The sequence below is a fragment of the Beta vulgaris genome, chromosome 7 (assembly GCF_026745355.1).
Source record: "Beta vulgaris subsp. vulgaris cultivar EL10 chromosome 7, EL10.2, whole genome shotgun sequence".
NCBI classification, from domain to species: domain Eukaryota; kingdom Viridiplantae; phylum Streptophyta; class Magnoliopsida; order Caryophyllales; family Amaranthaceae; genus Beta; species Beta vulgaris.
The window spans coordinates 53,329,211-53,351,536 of NC_079208.1; the positions used below are offsets into that span (position 1 = coordinate 53,329,211).

Consider the following 22,326-nt stretch of genomic DNA (forward strand, 5'->3'; position numbering starts at 1 on the left):
TTTTTGAATTTTTCTCATTTTCTCTGGACTTTTAATTTTTTTCCTTATCAATATATGCTTTATCGGTTTTTTTTTTTTTTTTTTTTTTTTTTTTTTTTTTTTTGTGTGTGTTTGCAACATTTTTCATTTTAGGTGTTACATATTACTTATAACATTGATATTTTTGACAAGAAATTATCCTTTTCTCTTTCCTAGCACATGTTCCTTTTAAAAGAAAAATCTCTCTTTCATACTTTAATGTTGCAAGTAAAAAAAAGAAGAATATATATATATATATATATATATATATATATATATATATATATATATATATATATATATAACAAATGTCTTTTTGTCCAATTATATATGCTTTTTGCATGTGAGGGTAGGTGAAGTGGGGATTGTTAAACATCGCCCCGAAATTACTTAAAATTGTCCTGACACTATTTTATTGGACTGTTTTACCCTTCTCTTTTTTTTCACCACCCACCACCCCCACCACCACCTCCCACCACCCGCCATCATCTACGTCCTCTTGTCACCCGCCACCTCCATCACCACCCACCTACCAACAAAATTGATTTTTTTTTGGATTTTGGGGACGAATGTCTCGCCTGGACCTCGATGTTCGGGCCATGGGGCGAACTTCGAGGCGAAACGTTCGTCCCCAAAATCCAAAAAAAATTCGAGATTTATGGCCATGGTGTTCGAAAGATTGGCCATGGCGTTCGAAAGATGTGCGCTTCGAGAGATTTGGCCATGGTTGGCAACGGTGGTGAGAGAGAGAGAACGATGGGCAGGAGGTAAGAGAAAGGCTCAGATCATCACCTATGTACCCTTAATAAAAAAAATTCGAGAGGTGGCTGAGCAGCTGTTGATTGTGTGGTATGTTTCATCTTCTTCCTCTTGATTCTCTCTCTTCTACTCCATCGTAATTGAACATCATCAAACAGATCTACATAATTTACACTTTCTCAATTTGATGGTTGTCCATTTTGAGATGGGTTTGTTGGGGGAGAAGACAGATTTGGGATTGTAAATGTTGTTTCGTGAGATGGGTTTGTTGGGGGGTAAAGACAGTGTGATGATAAATTGTTCAACATGAATGGAATGGTGGAGAGAAAATTTTGAGAGTTGGACATTTTGGAAATTTGTGATTTGTGGTGTGTGTTTTGGTGGTGGCCTGGTGGGTGGCTGTGGCAATGGGAGTGGTGGTGGCAGGAGGTGGATGGTGGTGGAGTGAGGTGGCTGGTGGTGGTTGAAGGAAAAGGAAAGGTTATAATTGTAATTTCAATTTTTTTCAGGCGATTTTAAGTGATTGTGGGCTGATAAATAGAAGTTCTAAAATAGCCAAATTGCATCAAAAATTGAAAATTGTTGCATCAAAAAATGAAAATTGTTGCAACTGAAAATAACAGATGTTATATCGTTTCATCATCTTATTCTCTCATCAACTTCAATTTTCATCCTACCAAATAAGTAAGATACTTCGTCTGTATTTTTTAGTTGCTACACTAATAGTTTTTATATCATCTAATACATTACTTTGATAAAAAAAACATCTTTAATTGAGCATAGTGAAAAAATACAAAAATTTAATATTATAAAAGTACTCCCTCTGTATTTTTTTATCTTTCCTATTTTGACTTTGCACGTTTGCCAATGCACTTATTCTACGTTAAATATCTTCCATTACATATTAGTAAAAATTATAATAATTGAATATTAATAAAGTACTCATTGAGACGAATCAAATAAGACCCCACATGACTATATTTTTTTCTTATATATCGAGAGAAATCTAAAAGATTCTCTCTACTTGTGAATAGTGTCAAGATTCTAAGTGAGAAAGATAAAAAAAAATAGAGAGGGAGTATGTTTTAAAATGAATCAAAGAAGATTCTGCTTGACTGTTAATTTATGTACATAAGAAATACCAAATTAAACAAGGTTAGTTGGTAAATAGTAATTATTATGCAAACATAGCATTTAAAAGTAGGGAGGAAGCATCAAGCATGTGCTAAGTGCTAACTCTGCAAAACAAATGAGGAAAGATGATGATAAGAACATAAAGAAATATAATCACTTGATTTTGTAAAAAAAAATCACTTGCAACTAACTGTAAACTGGAAAAGTAAATTCATGATGTTAGTCCCATCATGTCACCCACGGCCCACCAAAAGTGTGAAGAGGACTCATGAGTCATGATCCTTTGGATCAAATAAAGAACGATTAATTTGGACTCATGTCACCTACATTTGTGCATAAAGTTCTGCAGCAAAGAAAATAATTTGGGTCCATTATACAGTGTCTACACTCTACACAATGGAGGTATAGAAACTTTGGATATTTGATTCTTTTTCTTGGTAAATTTCATTTGGGATGTCAGCCTACTTAGATGCCTCATCTTAGTTCATCTTGCTTTTGTGATCTTTCACCAAATCTACGGTTAACACTTTAATACATGTGGATGAGAAGCTTTGCTATCAGATTTTTCACGAGTATAAGATTCACAATGCAGAGGTACTATCTTCATCTTTGCAATAAACTCCTAAAGGCGGTTTGCATGCTACGTGATATGTCGCACGCTCTAATGATATGTCGCACGCTCAAATGATAGTGTAATATTATCAGTGACCCTATTACAACCTTATCAATGATATTTTGTATAACTTCATTGATATCCCGATTGGCCATTGATGTTTTAAGATTAACACCATTATAACACAACTAATGCTTATCAACAACCTTATTATATATGCATTGTTTTAACTTGTAACCCCACTTGTGCATTCTTAGTACAGCTTCACAGTATCAATTTACGTTGTAAACGTTAGCTTATATTGCTTTTCAGTCAAAAAGAGAGAAAACAAAACTGTTCCTTTTGCTGTCCTTTGTACACTTTGCAAATGTTTCTGCTTGTAATGTTATGCAATTATTTAGAAGTAGAAGACTTAGAGGTGTTATAGACATCTCATACTAAGATGCCAAAACAAAAAGATAAAAAAAATTGGTACCAAAGCTAAGTCAATGTGGTATCAAAATAAAGTCACAGTATCAAAATATTATATCAATACAAAACTAAAAGTTGGTATCAAAATAGAGTTATTTTTGGTACCACTTTGACTTCACTTTTGTACCAATTTTTTTTTAAGTTTTTGTGTGAGATACTATTTTAATATCTCACTATAAGATATCACTTTGATATCTCACTATGAAATGTCATTTTGATATCTCACTATGAAATGCCAATACTTTATGAAGTTACCAGTTGGAGTTAAGGGTACAAAGAGGACCCAAACTATCAGATTTTTCACCGTTTGGGACCTGATCCTTTTTTGTACACCGTTTGGGACCTAAAATGAGATTCTGAGCATAAATGTTAACCTTGGTTAACTTGTGGCCCAGTTGACAATTAAAACCCAAAAAGCTATCATTTGTTGTTTTTCCAAAAAAAAAAAAATAAGAACTCAAGAACCCTAACCCAATTTTTTTTTCTCTCTCCTCCGTTATTCGTTCTTCCCAGATCTTCCTCATTTCTTCACCAATTTCTACCAAAATTTACTACAAATTCGCTTATTTATGTTTTTTTCGAGTTAATGGGATCATTATTTTGTGGGTTTGAACCATTTATGGTTTACGATTTCATTTTTTTTTGGGAAAAAACATCTGAAATCATTCAAATTGGAAGAAGAAGATGTTCAAACCCAAAAATCGAATTTTTCAGTTTGAATCTAGATGTTTCAAACCCAAAAATTCGTTTCTTTGGGTTTTTTTAGCACAAGATATGTTCAATGTGGATGAATCTCGAAGTTGGTCTTCGTCGTATGGTCTATCTTTCTCACTCTTGAACTCTCTTTTTCTTGTGGATTTTTTTTTTTTTGGATTTGTTGTATTGTTCGAATTTTTATGGGTATGTTTGATTTTTGTGGTATGATTTTTGTTTTGATTTTTTGTTGTGATTTTTTGTTGGGGTTGTTCTTATTTTTCAGTTGGAATTGTTTAGATTTTTTTGGGTTTTCTTTCGAATTGTTTTGATTTTTTTGTTTGAATTGTTTTTATTTTTGGGTCATATTGTTTTGTATTGTTGTTCGAATTCTTTAGATCTTCAAGAATGGAGCAACAAATTCGAATTTTTCTAATGGGCTTGTGATAAATGTGAATTTGGCAAATGGGGTTTTTCATTTTCATTCAGAAAACTAAAAAAAAAAATCTAATTAGTCTTGTTCATTTGGGGTTTTAATTATCATTTTTTTTAAGCTTTGGAGAAGATGAGAATGGAGATTGAACTTTTAATGGAGTTTATTTTTGTGGTGTTCTTGTACTTTTTGGATATTAAGTATTATTTATTTTATCTTAATTGTTTTTTTTTGTGTTTGTTTGTTTTTATAGCTGTATTTCAGGAACTAAAGTTCCAAAAATTCCAACGGTTACTTTTTCAATTTAATTTTGCTTTTTTTTTGCTCTAGTTAACCTCAGGTGAGTTAAAGTTGAGTTAACTTGCCGGATTCTTGTCATCAGGTCCCAAAGGGTGAAAAAATAGTTGTAGGTCCTGAATGGTGAAAAACCTGATAGTTTGGGTCCTCTTTGTACCCTTAACTCTACCAGTTGCAAGACTGAAGACTTGCATTACTTTGTGTCCTTTGATTGGAAACGTACTATAAAATATTGCTTTTGGCCAACTTTTGAAGGATTTGTCCTTTCTACTACAGTACTATTGTTGAAGGACATTTCTAAAATCTCATTCAGGGTCCTCGCAAGATGGGGTACAGTACATCTGATCTTTAAGTTTTGACATCACCTTGTTAGTTGTCGTAGTAGCGCCGTCGTACTAGATTAAAGGTTAGGTTAGCTGTCAGATTCAAGAAATGAGTGTAAGCTATAAATTAGCAGTTGGATTAGTAGAAGAGCAAAGAGAAAACAATTATTTTCTGCTCCACAAGCTACATCTCCCTTAATAAAAGCTACTTTATTCAGCATTTCCACAAGACTGTATAATTTTTACGCAATTTAGATCCTGCATCGAGGTGTAGGATGAGCATCCTGCACCTTGTGCAAAACTACGTCGTTTTGATGGTTTTAAGAGAGCCAAAATTTGGCAGACTTTTGGCAGTATTTTTGAAAGTGGGTCAGCTCTTTCTCTCTCATCACTCACTCATTCCTTCTCTTTCTCTCTCATTTATTTTTCAAGAACCATTTCAATTCTCTCTCTCATTTATTTTGTTCTTCATTTATTTCTCCCTTATTTTCATTCATTTCTATTATAAATTTTTAAATGTTGATATTTGATTTTATATTCTGTTTTGCATTTTTAAAACTTTTTTTAATGTACAAATGCATATGGTTTGATGTACAATAATATACGAGTGTACATTTAGGGATTTTCAGTGATCAAAATAATGATCATCAGTGTACATTGTGGTTTATCCTTATTTACGTTGGTTGCGGTTCAATTCTCTCTCTCATTTATTTTGTTCTTCATTTATTTCTCCCTTATTTTCATTCATTTCTATTATAAATTTCCAAATGTTGATATTTGATTTTATATTCTGTTTTGCATTTTTAAAACTTTTTTTTAATGTACAAATGCATATGGTTTGATGTACAATAATATACGAGTGTACATTTAGGGATTTTCAGTGATCAAAGTAATAACCATCAGTGTACATTGTGGTTTATCTATATTTACGTTGGTTGCAGTTTCTTTTTTTATTATTAGCTCCACCTACAGTTGCATGTACATGCACCTACAGTTGCATGTACACTTTGTTGACATTCATGTACATCAACTGGGTTACAATCATGTTGTTATGTGTTGACCTTTTTTTCTAGTACCCATATTGAGTTTTTTTTTTTTTGTTTTGTTTTATTTGTGTCTATAGAATATGTTATGCATGCATGTTAGTGAAGCTAATGTATATTTAGTCATACACAGTGATCATTAACGCAACTTTAATGTACACAGAACAAAGTCAGTTTTATAAAATAACTTGAACATCCCACTACAAGAAAATATACAATCAACGACTGCTCGAAGCCGTCGCTAATAACAGCACCGACGGCCAGCCGTCGTTGATTGACGGACGTTGTTGATTTAGTCGCTAATTTAGGAATTAACGACCGTCAAGCCGTCGGTGCCATATCAACGACCGTTTTGCTCACTCATCACCGACTGCTTCCCTAGCCGTCGTTGATTATGTAACACCGACCGTTTAAAGCAGTCGAAAGATCACCAACGGTTTTAAACCGTCGTTGAAGCAACGACGTTTGGAAGCGGTCGGTTTATTAGCGACTGCTGTAAACCGTCGCCATTTTCTAAAGCCATCGTTGTCTAAAAATTTCGTGGCAGCACTACTTTCTTGTACAACGACTATTTATCCGTCGTTGTTTTGATATTAAGCCGTCGTTATTTTTAATTACATTAAATAATATGATAATCTTCCGAAATATAATTAAACCTATACCTGCTACACCTGCACGGCAACACCGATATATACTACATTAAACTTGTTCCTACATCGTCTCTTTTGCATTCTATATTTTAAACTAAAAAAATATTCAATTTAAACATGAAATAAATTAGATTTATATACACAAAATACATCCCAATATCGAGGAATAAAATTGAAGTCGAGTTCTACAAAAATATATATCGACAAATCTAAAAAGTAATAAAATAGATCCCGGTGTCGGGAAATCAAGTCGTTGCTCCAACATCCCATCATTGCTTCAATTCCTCAATTAAGGGTTGCATGTACACATCCAGGTAGCTGCGGCATTCAATCGAACAACACGATGAACATCATTTAGCAACATCACTTTGGGATTCCAATACCAGTTTATGTTAACACGAATCAGAATCGTGCATAAAGTAGAGGAAGCTAGTGACTCACCAGCCATCTCTTTGCTTTGCCATCCCATATCTCACCACTGTTGGGATAAACTACTATCATCTTGTCTGTCACGACATAGTGTGGTGATGCACAATTTATTCCTACCATCGCAATTCTTTTAGTCTCGTTGATAACATTGATACATTCTTCAAAGTCAATGATACTTCATCCCGTGGCCTCCCTGTACAAGAGTGCCAAATTATTTCTGTCATACAAATGATTTGTTAGTCTATCTTTACCACATTTGCCCCAAAAAATAAATTCACCAAAGCACAGGTTTAAGCGGGGTTATTGCCTACCATTTTTATCATATAAAGCCAACAAGCATCTTTCAGTTTACATAAATACATCAAATTCCAAGATCGGCCCACATAGATAATCGTCAGGTTATAACAATTTATAAACCTATGTTGTTCATGTAATATTTTTAATCCTCAATATGACCCCTATTTGGAAGTGGTGGACCTAGATATGTCTGCGATGTAAGGGTAAACAATAGTATTAATTTATGAACAATCAACTGTCAAAAAGATCACCTGTACTCTAAGCCATCAGCGAGATAAGCTCCATAGAGAGCCAACAGATGCTACCACCAAAGCCCTATTATAACCATTTTGTGCCTTATTATCAACAGCATTCCAGAACTCATCATGGGCGTCAGTAGCTAATTTAACACTTTTCTGAAGCAATGACTCTGCTTTTTGCATTGACAGATACGGTAGCCTGTAAGAGGTAAGATTTTGAAGTTAGACCAACCAATCAAAAGTGTCCTTGACTCCCAGTTAGCCTTACAGATAACACACGTTCACAATCCAATTAAATTTGATTGGTGATAAGATCTCACTGTGTTCCATAGCACACGAAAGTGGCTCTTTAGGTTTTAATGCACACATGCTAGATTCTAATCTCCATTAAAGCATACTAAGTTGGGAGAGAAATAGGAAGGTAAAAGGGGTGGAAAAATTATAGGTATTACGAGAAAGAGTGTATTAGAGACAAGGAGAATAAGAGCACAGGAAAACTCATAGTATTTTATTTGCAATTATGATCTCTATCTCCATGTAATGAAACCAAGAAGTGTTAATATGCTAAATGCTTCAATTTCCTTAGATGGTAACACTAAAACTGAACATGACAAGGAAACTATAACAATCCTAAAACATTGAAGATCTGGAAACACATTCATTCGTTTTTTATCGTCTTAAATGTCTTACCTTCTATATGACTATCACTATCACTATCACTATGTTGGAATCTTCCACCAACAATACTGACAATCTCAGCCAAGAGTAGCTTCAACCTCATCCAGGCTAGGAAAATAAGCACCAAAGCTGAAGAAGTTAGGAGACAACGAGTGACACAAACAGAAAAAAAATTAGGAGGCTCAAAAGTGCCTCAATAATGAGTAATCAGATCTTCAATGTTGAAAATAGGATAATACCACCCCACGAGGCAACTCTAAGAGTAAAGAGTAAGCATAAAAATCAACAAGGCACTCCACAGATGAATTCGACAACTACATATCACATTACTATTTTACGAACCAGAATAATGAACTAAATAGAGAAAAATCAACAAGGCACTCCATAGAGAAAAATCAATGATTTTTTCATTGTCGGTTGTAGATCTTGCATCAGCCAGACCTAGATGAAGATGATAACGAACAGCAGGTTCGAGGTATGTCTTCAATTGAGTCAATTTTTTTCAAAGAACTTGAATGTTACGAACCAGAATAATGAACTAAATAGTTGGCAATCTTTACGTTAACTTAAAATAAGAGGACTTTAAACATGCTACCCAAATAAACAGCTTTCTTTTTATATGTCCATAATTCTCATTTAAGATAAGCAGTATAAACTTGATACCACAACTTCACAAGAAAATGAAATTAACTGGACGCAGGATGTGGCTGGAAAATGAAGCCTGTCAGTTCTTCAAGATTTAGAAAACTAAGAAAACAATATGGTGATTTTAAGAAGAAGATCAAGAGAACAAGATACCGTATTCTCGATAAAGAACAAAACAACATCAACAAATTAAAAAACAACAATTACCAAAGAGAGAATGTATGGACTGGACGGAAAGAAGACGCGGCGGAGGGAGTAATGAATTTCGCGGCGCCGGCATAAGGTGGTGAGTGTTGGCCACCTATATCCAAAAACCCACTTTTTAGGGTAACAAAATTTTTTTAAAAAATTAATAAACAAAGAGGGGTAGAAATTACCGCCGGTAGGGTGGTCTAGGTCGCCTGTCGCCTGTCGCCGGTCGCCGGAATTCCTTCAATGCAGTTCAGTGGTGGTGGTGCGTGTTTCGCCGGTTCGCAAAAACCTTCTCAAAAACCCTAATAAATCTAAGTGGGAGGAAGTTTTGAGAAAGAAGTTGTGACTTGTGAGTTTTAAATGTAAGTGGTAAATAATCAACGACCGCTTCTACTAATCAGCGTCGGGTAAGAGCCGACGCCTAAACCCTAATAAATCTAAAATTTAAATTAGTTAGGGCACCGACCGCTTTAGACTGTCGTTGAAATTAGCGTGCGTTTATGCCGTTGCTGTTGCATTTAAAAGCCGACGCCGGTGCCGACGACTTAAAACCGTCGCTAATTGGAAGAACAACATCTGTTTTTACGGCAGTCGCTGCGAAGCCGTCGTTGATTTGACATTTTCTTGTAGTGTCCAGTCATAACAAAATTGTACATTCAGGCTTAGTAGTTGAACAATCTTGCTAGAAAATTTGTACATTGAGTCATATCCAGTGAAATTCAATCAAATAATGTATCCTTATTTTCAGTGATCAAAGTAATGACCATCAGTGTATATTGTAATTTATCCTTATTTACGTTGGTTGCGGCACCTTTTTTTTTATTATTAGCTCCACATACAGTTGCATGTACATGCACGTACCTTGCATGTAAACTTTGTTGACATTCATGTACATTAACTGGGTTATAATCATCTTGTTATATGTTGACCTTTTGTTTTAATACCCATATTGATTTTTTTTTTGTGGCACCTGGAGCACTATGAGGTATAGGATAGTAATTGTACATATTGAATTTCATTAGTGAACAAACATCAACACACCAGTGCACAAAGATTGCAAATTACTCACTTGACATCAGCTTTAGGAATTGGGTTACTTTTTTTATTAGTTTCTTTGTACATTCTTGCTTCGTGGTTGTTCATTAACGAAATCAAAATGTACAATGACATCCCCCATAAAATCGTCAATAACACACAATGAACATAATAGACATCAAAGTACAATCCTTGTGATATAGTGAACAATGTGATAACACACAATAAACAATAACAGACATTCAAAATAGAGGTTCAGGTATTTCTTCAGATTTTTTCCTTTTGTTTCAAAGGGTGGCCAATGGTATTTCTTCACTTTGTGTTCTTGCAACTCAAAAAATATTAGTAACTAGAGGATGAAATTTAAAAAACAAAATCATTAAACATGGAAGGAGGTTGAGTGTGGAAAAGAGAGAAATGGTGAACAGTATATGGGGGAAAATGATGGCAGTTGACATAAATCAGTTATTAAATGTGAACAGTAAATGTCAAATCATTTCTTTTTGAATTTTCGATTTTGTACATTGGAGGTAAGGGGAATGTACATTGACTGTCAAATCATTACTTTTTGCATGTTGAATGGTGCTTTTTTTTTTTCGCTGCTTGCGTTTTGGACAAGGTGCATGATGCTCATCCTACACCTTGGTGCACCATCTACGCATTGTAATTTTTAGAGGAGAATATATAAAATTTGGAAAAATTAAAACCACTACATTTTTATGTATTTTTGACACATAAATAAGTATACAAAAAAAAACTTTTAAATAGATATATAAAGCGTTACTAATAACATCTTCACTTCTTCATTATGAGCCACTAAAGAGAGAAATTAGGAACATGTCTACTACGTAGCCTACTACAGTACTACTTGCTATCCTACTAAACAGACCATTATGTAGACCACTATCTTTAGCTCACTAACTAATTATTAACAACTAGTACTAATTATTAAGAAAACTGTTTGACTAATTTTTTTTAACAAAATAGAAAATTATGTAATTAGCAATAAAAAAGAAAAAGATCTAAAATTCTGATGTAGCACTTACAACACCAGTAGTAGAGTAGGTAGTGATGTTGAACTTTGATCAGTCTGATAATTAGTGATGGGGCCACTCAAACTAAAAAGTATGGAATTTTCTCCTAATTTTTTTTTGAGATTTTGATGTGTTTCCTTATAAATTTAATTATATGATCCCTTTAAATTTCTTCAATTTTATTTTAGAACCCCGGCCACTAAGTATATTTTCTAGATCCTCACTGCTGATAATCTTTGTAAAGAACAAAAAAATTATGACTTTTTACCAAAACTCATCCAACTAACCCGCACATTTCAACAACAAAAGAACCAAACTTTAACATCTACTACAAAAACTCAACAACACAACAAAATTCCCAAATATGAAAAACCACAAACCTCGACTTCAATTGTCTTCTCTCCAAATGTAATCCCCCACATTTTTAAAGGATTTTCATAAATATATTAAGCTATTTATGTAATTATATTAAATCCAAATGAGTTTGGAAAATGATTTGACTTTTAAAGGGTTGACTATTTTAAAAGTCAACTAAAAATATTTTTCTAAGATTAATAAAGTTTGTAATATTTTTTTAAGCGTGTTTTAAATAAGAGTTATTATTAAAAGTTATTTAAAAAGAAGTTTAATGGAATCGAAACTCCTAAAAGGATAAAAAGGAAAAGAGTCCTATTGATGATTAAAGTCCTAAGTTGATCATCTTATTAGTCATCAAATCTTTTTAAATCTTATCTCTTTTCCTAAACCTAAAAGGATTAGCCTTTTGTAAATATCCTAAAACCCAATTATTTCACCCTACACACTTATTTTTTTCAGAATCACGCCACTTTCTATTCTCTCTCTTTTCATGGTTTTCTTTTTCCTCTCTTCACTCGTTTTTTTCTTTCACCCGAATCTGATTGGCCAGATTTCTCATAGTTCCGTTAATTTTTAGCCAAAACTTCCTTCTTGAAAGTTGTAGATCTCGAAAAGTTATTGAAGTTAGGCTCAAGAATCACTCAATTCCATTCTTATTCTATTAGTTATGGCCTCTACAAGTTTCGCAATTCTGCTGCCATATTTCACTCGCGAATTCGGTATATTGCTCTTTTTCTTCCTTTTTCCTTTTTCCTTTTGATTCTTTTCCTCCTCTTATTTTGGTTGTTTTCTTTACTTCTCCTTTAAGATTCCATTAAAGTTCTAATTTTTATTGTTATTTTATTATTATTTGCATGATTACGATTTGAGTTATTATTTTATTATGAAATATGTATTTTTCGATCATATGTATAAAAGAAAAATTCAGATTTATTATTTTTAGTTTTAATCATGAAAGATGTGATTTTTAGGGTTTTAAATCACTAGAAATCGTATATTTAAAGTATGAATATGAATTTTGATTGGAATCGATTTTTAAATATTCATTTAAAATATTTTCAGAAGGTTTAGAAAATTTTATAGATGCTGGAAATTCAGAAAGTTAATATTTTAAGGTTTTTGGTTTTTAATCACTAGAATAGTTGATCTATACTAGGGATTAAAAATAATGAGAGTTTAAATTATAAAACGATTTTTAAGAAGTTTAAAAGGGTTTGGGAAATTTTAAAGTTGCTGTATTTTTTTTAGTACAAGTATTTACTTGATTTCTTGGTTGTTTTAGGCGGAGAATTCACTGTAGGGGACTTTTAGTGCTTAAAAGTGGCCTACCGTTACGTTTATACGAGGTACGTACATAGTCTACGTGCTAAATGGTTAGAAACATGCTCTAGGGATGTTTTTAATTTGTAGTATCATGTATAGGACCTTGTAGTTCATAATATATGATTTACTGAGATGGCTTTACATGTTATTTGCTTGTATGCTACATGTAAACTAAGAATATGTATAAGTAAGATTGTTTGTATGGAAGTTTGATGCAAGCAATTAAGTTTAGTTTGGTATTAATTCGTGAGTGAATTAATGTAAGTAAATTGGAATCATGGATTCTTTGAGTTTATCTATTTATCTTATAAGAACCGAGGATCTTATTTGGTAATTTTGAGTTATACCTATAAAGGTACAGTTTACTGTTGGCTAGGTTCAACAGGCAAGTTAGTAAAGAATAAAAGAAGTTAAAAGAGTCTTGAATGCTAAGTTGTGAACACTTATTAATTCTAAGATTAAAAAGGAGTTTTGTGATGTTATGTGATTAGTAGTTGTGAGTATTATGTGCTTGGTTGGTGTCAACACAAGTATAAAATGAATGCAACGTAAAGTGAAACGAGAATAGGTTATAGACTTTAGACTGGTGCACGTCTAGAGTTGGACACTAAGCATTGGGGTACATAGTCCGCCGTGATATGTATCTTCGAGGTTGGATTGATCACCAATCCTCTTTAGTTCAAAGGTTCCTCGATATCGTAGGTCAATTTGGTTTACGGAGTCATGACCGTATTTCCTATTTCAGTAAAGTCAACTCGTCCCAATAACTATTCCATTTAAAGAAGAAATAAAAGTTAGAGTCTAGTTCAGTAAGAGTCATCTGCAGTTGTTATGTTATTATTATTTTATTCTACAAGTTGTGTTGTAGTATCATGTTTAGGATTATTGTTGTCTGATATGTAGTACTCAGCTTTGCTGATTACGTGCTTGTCTGTGTTTGGTGATCATGGCTTTGCCTATTGATCCTGTGGTGATCCTTCGGGGGAGCAGAGTCAAGAAAGCATTGACATTACAGGTTCGAAGATGCATATATTGGGAATCTGGAATGGAGAGGCTTTTGTGACATTAGTAGTATTTAAGTTGTTTTTAGGAATTTATATTTTCAGACTTTAGCTTTAAGTTGGTGTGCTTCAGTTCAAACATTGTTTGACTCTTATTTCATAAGTTTAATAAAGTTGGTTTTGTTTTAGTAAGTTTTCCGCTGCAAAATTCTGAGTAAGCCGAAACGTTATCACACGGGCGATAATGCCTGGGTAATTCTCTAAGTTTATATTATAAGTATTTTCTAGAAAGAGAGAATTATCGGGGTGTTACAAAGTGGTATCGTGCAAAGTCCGGAAAAAAAAAAAAAAAAAATCTTTTCGAAAATTTTTTTTTTAGGCACAAAGGTAATGTGATTTATAAAAAGTGTCTGCGTTAGTTTCATGCCTTTAAGGTATAGTATTGCATTGTGAGAATGGGTAGTATAAGAAGGGCATATATGATAGAAATATTATATGCCTGCATTAAAAAGTTAGTTCAGCATCATCATTATTTTCTTCCCTGCAAATAAGTGCATTATTATTTTTCTTCCCTACTAATGATGCATGAATGTTTTTCTTCCCTGCTAACTGTTATATCCTTCTTGCCTGCTAAGGTGTTATAGTTGCATGCCTTTGTTTTTGTTTACCTTTTGATTTCTTGTGGGAACACGTTAGAGAGTGTGCTAAACCATTATGGTTTATTTGTTGTAGATCCCTAACCATGTCTGCCAGACAAGTTAATAGAATTGTCAGGCAAAGTTAATAGAGTAGGAGCCATCATAACCCAATTATATTGAGTGATGATGAGAATGTTCGATTATGAGCCTTGAAGTTATAGTTACACTAGCTTAGGAGCATTATGCATTATGTGTTAAAAGTAGGCATCCTTGTTAGTGATATATGAAGAGTTTGATTGTACTAGAGTGCAAACTTGAAAGGACATCTACAATGTTATTTGGAGACTTTATCTGAGCGATGTGATGTTTTAGAGATGGATGAAATGGACATCATCCAAAAGATTTGAAGATACTAGATCTAGGAATCAATATTATTATTGTTACTATTATTATTATTGTAGTGAAGATTTGGAGACTTTGGAGATGAAATGTTTACTCCATATAAAGGAAATAAGGATGAGAATGATGTAACTCCATCGAGTATTTATTTATGCTTAAGATTAGTTGTTGGAAAGTAGTCAAGCTACAATGGTTTAAATTTCCTTATTGAGATTCTTATATTATTGAGGAATAAGTTGGTTATTTTGGATTGGGAAAATATTCTTATTATCGATTGAGGAATAAAGCTATTATTTATTTATAGTGAGTGAGAGAATTTATTCTGGGCACGTGATGGGAATATTTTTTTTTATTTTATTATTATACTTTTCATCATGTGATTATATTCTTGCTTGCTTGTTTCTACTTGCACGTTGATGTGAATATATTTTACATGAACGATTATGTGATTATTAGAGAACATTTCATGTTGGAACTTAGTGAAATTGTTGTTGATGCGATCTTTAATGATCAAATCAAATGTTACCTTCGTAGAATGGACAGTAAGTTGATCGGAACCAAAGTAGAGTTACGTTAAGTTTCAGTGCGAAGTAGAGTGTCAAACAATAATGATGCCTTAGCTTTCGCTATTCGCCTATTGGCGAGTTTGACTCGAAAAAAGTTGAGTCCCGATTCTGCTGGGACATGTTGGAGAGACTAGCTAAGATAAATGTCGTACCTTAAGGGTAAGCTGACCCTATCCTCTTAGAGAGTTGGATTAGGGAGTTTAAAAAGATTTTTGGGCTATAAACTGTCTAGAGAGTATGAAAGTAGATCAAGTTATATTGTATATCTGAAAGATGAGACTGACTCTATATAGTAGAAAGAGAATGAGACTAGACTCAGTATTATGAAAGAGTTTATTTGGGAATCCTTTATTGCTGCTTTAAGAGAAAAGTTTTACCCTGCTTTTATGAGGAAACTAAAAGCCCAGAAGTTTATCAACCTTAGGATGGAGAGCATGACCATCTCTGAGTATTATAGAAAGTTCATAGCTAGGTTTGCATTTGAGGTAATAGCCACTGAGGAGTTAAAGGCTCAATGATTTGAGCAAGCTTTGATTGAGGAAATTCAATTGGGTTTAGTAGATTTTGAAGTGTTTGATTTGCCTATTAGCATACCTATTGGAGAAATCATAAGGTATACCGAGTTGTTTAGAAATTGCCTTTAAAGATAGGAGACTTTGTATTTCCGTCTGACTTAATAGAATTTAATTTGGGAGACCTAGATGTGATTCTTGGGATGAACTGGTTGAGTCTTTACAAGGCTAACATTGATTGCGAAGTTCAAAAAGTAGTGTTGAAAAACCTTCGGGAAAATTGACCTCATATAGACGATTTGGGAAACCTAAGAACTTTGGAGTGACCTCTGCTATGCAAGTGCAGAAGTTGATGAGAAAGGGTTGTGAACTGTTTTTCTGTAGCGTGCAAGATATGAGTAAGGAAGCTGAGTTGAAACTTGAGGATGTTCCGATAGTAATGAGTTTATGGACGTATTTCCGAGTGAAATTTCAGGTATGCCGCCTGCAAGAGTGTTGAGTTTACCATAGACTTAGTTCCTGGAACTGCACCTATATCTAAGGCACCTTATAGAATGGCACCTCCTGAGATGAGTGAGTTAAAGACGCAATTGCAAGAACTTTTGGATAAGGTTATATCAGACCTAGTGCATCGCCTTGGGGAGCTCCTGTTTTGTTCGTGAAGAAAAAGGATGGGAGTATGAATTATGTATAGACTATAGGGAGTTGAATAATGTTACCAAGAACAAGTACCCTTTGCCTAGAATAGATGACCTATTCGATCAACTTAATGGAGCGAGTAGGTGTTCTCGAAGATTGACTTACGTTCAGGAATCAATTGAGGGTAGCTGATAAGGATGTACCTAAGACTGCCTTTAGAACGCGTTATGGTCACTACGAGTTCACTGTAATGCCATTTGGGTTAACAATGCTCCTGCTATATTTATGGACTGATGAATAGAATCTTTCATGAGTTTTTAGATAAGTTCGTAGTGGTTTTCATTGATGACATTTTGATTATTCGAGGAATGAAACCGAGCATGATGAACATTTGAGGATTATCTTGGAAACCTTGAGGAAGAACCAATTATATGCCAAGTTCTCTAAGTGTGAGTTTCGTTTGGAGAAAGTAGCATTCTTGGGTCATTTTGTGTCTAAGGAAGGAGTTCTGTAGATCCTGCTAAGATTCAAGCTGTGAGTGAGTGGCCAACTCCAAAGAGTGTGACTGACATTAGAAGTTTCTTGGGTTTAGCTGGCTATTATAGGAGATTTGTGAGGATTTCTCGAAGATAGCGAGACCTATGAAATTTAATGAAAAAGGAGTCCAAGTTTGAGTGGAATGAGAAGTGTGAGGAAGCTTTCCAGATCTTGAAGATCGTTTAACCACTGCACCTGTCTTAACCCTACCTGATGGAATGAGGGATTTGAGGTCTATAGTGATGCTTCAAAGAATGGTTTGGGTTGTTTGTGCAACAGAATGGAAGGTAATAGCTTATGATCGCGTCAACTGAAACCTTATGAGGCTAATTACCCTACCCATGATCTAGAGTTAGCTGCCATAGTGTTTGCATTGAAGATTTGGAGACATTATCTTTATGGGCAACTTGCAAGATATTTCACAGACCATAAGAGCTTGAATACATATTTACCCAAAAAGACTTGAATATGAGACAAAGGAGATGGCTAGAGTTGATTAAGGATTACGATCTAGACATCCAATATCATGAGGGAAAGCCAATGTGGTGGCTGACGCCTTGAGTCGGAAATCGAGTCATAGCTTGAGTGCTTTGATAGTCCCTGAGGAGTTGTGTAGAGATATGCAAAGGTTGAACCTAGAAATTTTAAATCCTGGGGAAAGTGAGGCTAGACTTAGTAATCTTTCTTTGGGAGTGTCAGTTTTCGATGAGATATTGAGGGTCAAGTTGGGGATGAGCATCTAGATAAGATAAAGAGAAAATGAAGCAAGGTAAGGAATAGACTTCAAGATTCATGATGATGGGAGTCTAAGGTTTAAAGGGAGGTGGTGTTACCACAGAAGTGTACGACCTAAAAGACGTCTTATGGATGAGGGGCATAATACTCCGTATTCTGTGCACCCTGGGGGTGACAAGTTGTATAAGGATCTTAAGGTGAATATTGGTGGCCGAACATGAACGAGAGGTAGCGAGTATGTGTCTAAGTGTCTAACCTGTCAGAAAGTGAAGATAGACCATAAGAGGCCCATGGGGAAAGTCCAACCACTAGAGGTTCCTGGATGGAAGTGGGATTCGATTTCTATGGATTTGTGACTGCCTTACCCAAGTCGAGGAGTGGAAATGATACCATTTGGGTTATAGTGGATAGACTGACCAAGTCCGCTGTTTTCATACCTATTAAGGAGACATGGAAGAAGAAGCAACTCGCTACAACCTATATCAAGCATGTAGTGAGATTGCACGGAGTCCAAAGGACATTATTTCAGACGTGACTCTAGATTTCTATCTAAGTTTTGGAAGAAGGTCAATCAAACCTTGGGACAACATTAAAGATGAGTACCGCCTTTCACCCTGCGACCGATGGTCAGACTAAGAGGACTAACCAAACTATGGAGGACATGTTGCGAGCTTGTGCTATAGATTTTCAAGGAAGTTGGGAGGACCAATTAGATTTGATTGAGTTCTCTTACAATAATAGTTACCATGCGAGTATAAAGATGGCACCTTTTGAGGCGTTATATGGACGGAAGTGTAGAAGTCCCATTTGCTGGAATGACTATAGTGAGAATGTAGTTTTGGGGACAGAATTCATTGAGGAGACCGTCAAGAACGTTAGATTGATTCAGGCTAGAATTCAAGCTGCGCAAGATAGGCAGAAGATTATGCAGACTTAAAACGGCGCGAAGATGAGTTCGCTGTAGGTGATAAAGTATTCCTGAAAGTATCACCCACCAAAGGCGTTATGAGATTTGGGAAAAAGGGCAAGCTGAGTGCTAAATATGTAGGCCCATATGAGATTTTGGAGCGCATTGGGAAAGTAGCTTATAGATTGGCTTGCCAATGGAATTTGAAAAGATGCATGATGTATTTCATATATCCCAATTGAAGCGCTATATCCCTGATGAGCGCCATGTGTTAGAGCCTGAACGAGTGCAGATAGATAGTAGCCTCACTTATGAGGAAAGACCTGTCAAGATTCTCGACAGGAAAGTGCGTAGTACGCGTAACAAGGATGTTCATATTGTCAAAGTTCTTTGGTCTAACCACGAGTCAGAAGAGGCAACGTGGGAAGCCGAAGAGGATATGAAGAAAAAGTATCCAGACCTATTCCTTGAGGTGAGTTACGAGGGCGTAACTCGTTTTCTTTAAGGGGGGTAGAATGCGATAAATTTCGCGCTTTTTGTCTATTTTTATGACATTTTCATATATATGTATGCCTATGTTGGGCAATTTGCACATGTTAGTGCAAAAGAAGTAGAGTCTCCGCATAAGAAAAGTGTTCGTAAGTAACACAAGTGTTTTAAAAATGGGAAAGTGCACGAGAGGCACTACCTTTTCCCAAAAGTTTTCGAAATGTTAGTTAAACTTTTGAAAGTACGAGGGTTTTGTGTTAAGTTTCGGGACGAAACTTCTTTTAAGGGGGGTAGACTGTAATCCCCCACATTTTTAAAGGATTTTCATAAATATATTTAAGTATTTATGTAATTATATTTAAATCCAAATGAGTTTGGAAAATGATTTGACTTTTAAAAAGGGTTGACTATTTTAAAAGTCAACTAAAAATATTTTTCTAAGTTAATAAATTGTAATATTTTAATTAAGCGTGTTTTAAATAAGAGTTTAATTATTAAAAGTATATTTAAAAAGAAGTTTAATGGAATCGAAACTCCTAAAAGGATAAAAAGGAAAAGAGTTCTATTGATGATTAAAGTCCTAAGTTGATCATCTTATTAGTCATCAAATCTTTTTAAATCTTATCTCTTTTCCTAAACCTAAAAGGATTAGCCTTTATGTAAATATCCTAAAACCCAATTATTTCACCCTACACACTTATTTTTTCAGAATCACGCCACTTTCTATTCTCTCTCTTTTCATGGTTTTCTTTTTCCTCTCTTCACTCGTTTTTTTCTTTCACCCGAATCTGATTGGCCAGATTTCTCATAGTTCCGTTAATTTTTAGCCAAAACTTCCTTCTTGAAAGTTGTAGATCTCGAAAAGTTATTGAAGTTAGGCTCAAGAATCACTCAATTCCGATTCTTATTCTATTAGTTATGGCCTCTACAAGTTTCGCAATTCTGCTGCCATATTTCACTCGCGAATTCGGTATATTGCTCTTTTTCTTCCTTTTCCTTTTCCTTTTGATTCTTTTCCTCCTTATTGTTTTGGTTGTTTTCTTTACTTCTCCTTTAAGATTCCATTAAAGTTCTAATTTTTATTGTTATTTTATTATTATTTGCATGATTACGATTTGAGTTATTATTTTTTATGAAAGTATTTTTCGGATTCATATGTATAAAAGAAAAATTTCAGATTTATTATTTTTAGTTTTAATCATGAAAGATGTGATTTTAGGGTTTTAAATCACTAGAAATCGTATATTTAAAGTATGAATATGAATTTTGATTGGAATACGATTTTTATATTCATTTAAAATATTTTCAGAAGGTTTAGAAAATTTTATAGATGCTGGAAATTCAGAAAGTTAATATTTTAAGGTTTTTAATGGTTTTTAATCACTAGAATAGTTGATCTATACTAGGGATTAAAAATAATGAGGTTTAAATTATAAAAACGATTTTTAAAAAGTTTAAAAGGGTTTGGGACGTTTTAAAGTTGCTGTTATTTTTTTAGTACAAGTATTTACTTGATTCTTGTTGTTTTAGGCGGAGAATTCACTGTAGGGGACTTTTAGTGCTTAAAAGTGGCCTACCGTTACGTTTATACGACAGGTACGTACATAGTCTACGTGCTAAATGGTTAGAAACATGCTTAGGGATGTTTTTAATTTGTAGTATCATGTATAGGACCTTGTAGTTCATATATATGATTTACTGAGATGGCTTTACATGTTATTTGCTTGTATGCTACATGTAAACTAAGAATATGTATAAGTAAGATTGTTTGTATGGAAGTTTGATGCAAGCAATTAAGTTTAGTTTGGTATTAATTCGTGAGTGAATTAATGTAAGTAAATTGGAATCATGGATTCTTTGAGTTTATCTATTTATCTTATAAGAACCGAGGATCTTATTTGGTAATTTTGAGTTATACCTATAAAGGTACAGTTTACTGTTGGCTAGGTTCAACAGGCAAGTTAGTAAAGAATAAAAGAAGTTAAAAGAGTCTTGAATGCTAAGTTGTGAACACTTATTAATTCTAAGATTAAAAAGGAGTTTTGTGATGTTATGTGATTAGTAGTTGTGAGTATTATGTGCTTGGTTGGTGTCAACACAAGTATAAAATGAATGCAACGTAAAGTGAAACGAGAATAGGTTATAGACTTTAGACTGGTGCACGTCTAGAGTTGGACACTAAGCATTGGGGTACATAGTCCGCCGTGATATGTATCTTCGAGGTTGGATTGATCACCAATCCTCTTTAGTTCAAAGGTTCCTCGATATCGTAGGTCAATTTGGTTTACGGAGTCATGACCGTATTTCCTATTTCAGTAAAGTCAACTCGTCCCAATAACTATTCCATTTAAAGAAGAAATAAAAGTTAGAGTCTAGTTCAGTAAGAGTCATCTGCAGTTGTTATGTTATTATATTTTATTCTACAAGTTGTGTTGTAGTATCATGTTTAGGATTATTGTTGTCTGATATGTAGTACTCAGCTTTGCTGATTACGTGCTTGTCTGTGTTTGTGATCATGGCTTTGCCTATTGATCCTGTGGTGATCCTTCGGGGGAGCAGAGTCAAGAAAGCATTGACATTACAGGTTCGAAGATGCATATCATTGGGGAATCTGGAATGGAGAGGCTTTTGTGACATTAGTAGTATTTAAGTTGTTTTTAGGAATTTATATTTTCAGACTTTAGCTTTAAGTTGGTGTGCTTCAGTTCAAACATTGTTTGACTCTTATTTCATAAGTTTAATAAAGTTGGTTTTGTTTTAGTAAGTTTTCCGCTGCAAAATTCTGAGTAAGCCGAAACGTTATCACACGGGCGATAATGCCTGGGTAATTCTCTAAGTTTATATTATAAGTATTTTCTAGAAAGAGAGAATTATCGGGGTGTTACACCAAATTTGGAGTTTGAAATTCAGAGTGCTGTGGTGGACTCGTGAGCGGTGGTGCGGTGGTAGTTTTCGTCATTTCAGAGTGCAACTGTAAAGGAAATAGGAGAGAGATTGAGATAACACGGGGAAAAACGCTAATTCAGTATTAAGAATTTATTTTTGAAAATGCGCCACTTATACTCCACTCGAAATTTTGGAACTTTGCAAATCTTCAATTTCGAAAAAATAACAATGGAGGATGATGTTTAGGGTTGAAAGGCTTCTATATATCCGCTTATTGGTTTCCTGAGTTAAGCATAATAGTGGGTACTCAACTTTGTCCCAAAAGTTGCAGCTTACTCACGTAGGTTGCAAAAG

The 22,326-nt window shown here is 34.3% G+C and overlaps 1 protein-coding gene and 1 long non-coding RNA gene across 3 annotated transcripts; both read right to left on the reverse strand.

The window, feature by feature from the left end:
- Nucleotides 1-6,521: 6,521 nt before the first annotated feature.
- On the reverse strand, nucleotides 6,522-7,349 carry LOC125499537 (uncharacterized). Its single transcript, XR_007276433.2, has 2 exons — nucleotides 6,876-7,349; nucleotides 6,522-6,752 (listed from the first exon to the last, which is right to left on the reverse strand). It is a non-coding gene; the product is annotated as an uncharacterized LOC125499537 (long non-coding RNA).
- A 49-nt stretch (nucleotides 7,350-7,398) lies between these two features.
- On the reverse strand, nucleotides 7,399-9,092 carry LOC104891333 (uncharacterized). 2 transcript variants are annotated; one of them, XR_007276314.2, is made up of 3 exons: nucleotides 8,930-9,040; nucleotides 8,090-8,185; nucleotides 7,399-7,598 (listed from the first exon to the last, which is right to left on the reverse strand). XR_007276314.2 is itself a non-coding variant. In XM_048648237.2 (3 exons), the coding sequence occupies exons 1-3, from the start codon at nucleotides 9,000-9,002 to the stop codon at nucleotides 7,540-7,542; spliced, it is 249 nt and encodes an 82-aa protein (XP_048504194.1). In that variant the 5' UTR covers nucleotides 9,003-9,092; the 3' UTR covers nucleotides 7,399-7,539. The 2 variants fall into 2 exon arrangements, 1 of the variants encoding a protein (XP_048504194.1); XM_048648237.2 differs by having other exon boundaries at nucleotides 8,090-8,206; nucleotides 8,930-9,092.
- Between the last annotated feature and the right edge of the window lie 13,234 nt (nucleotides 9,093-22,326).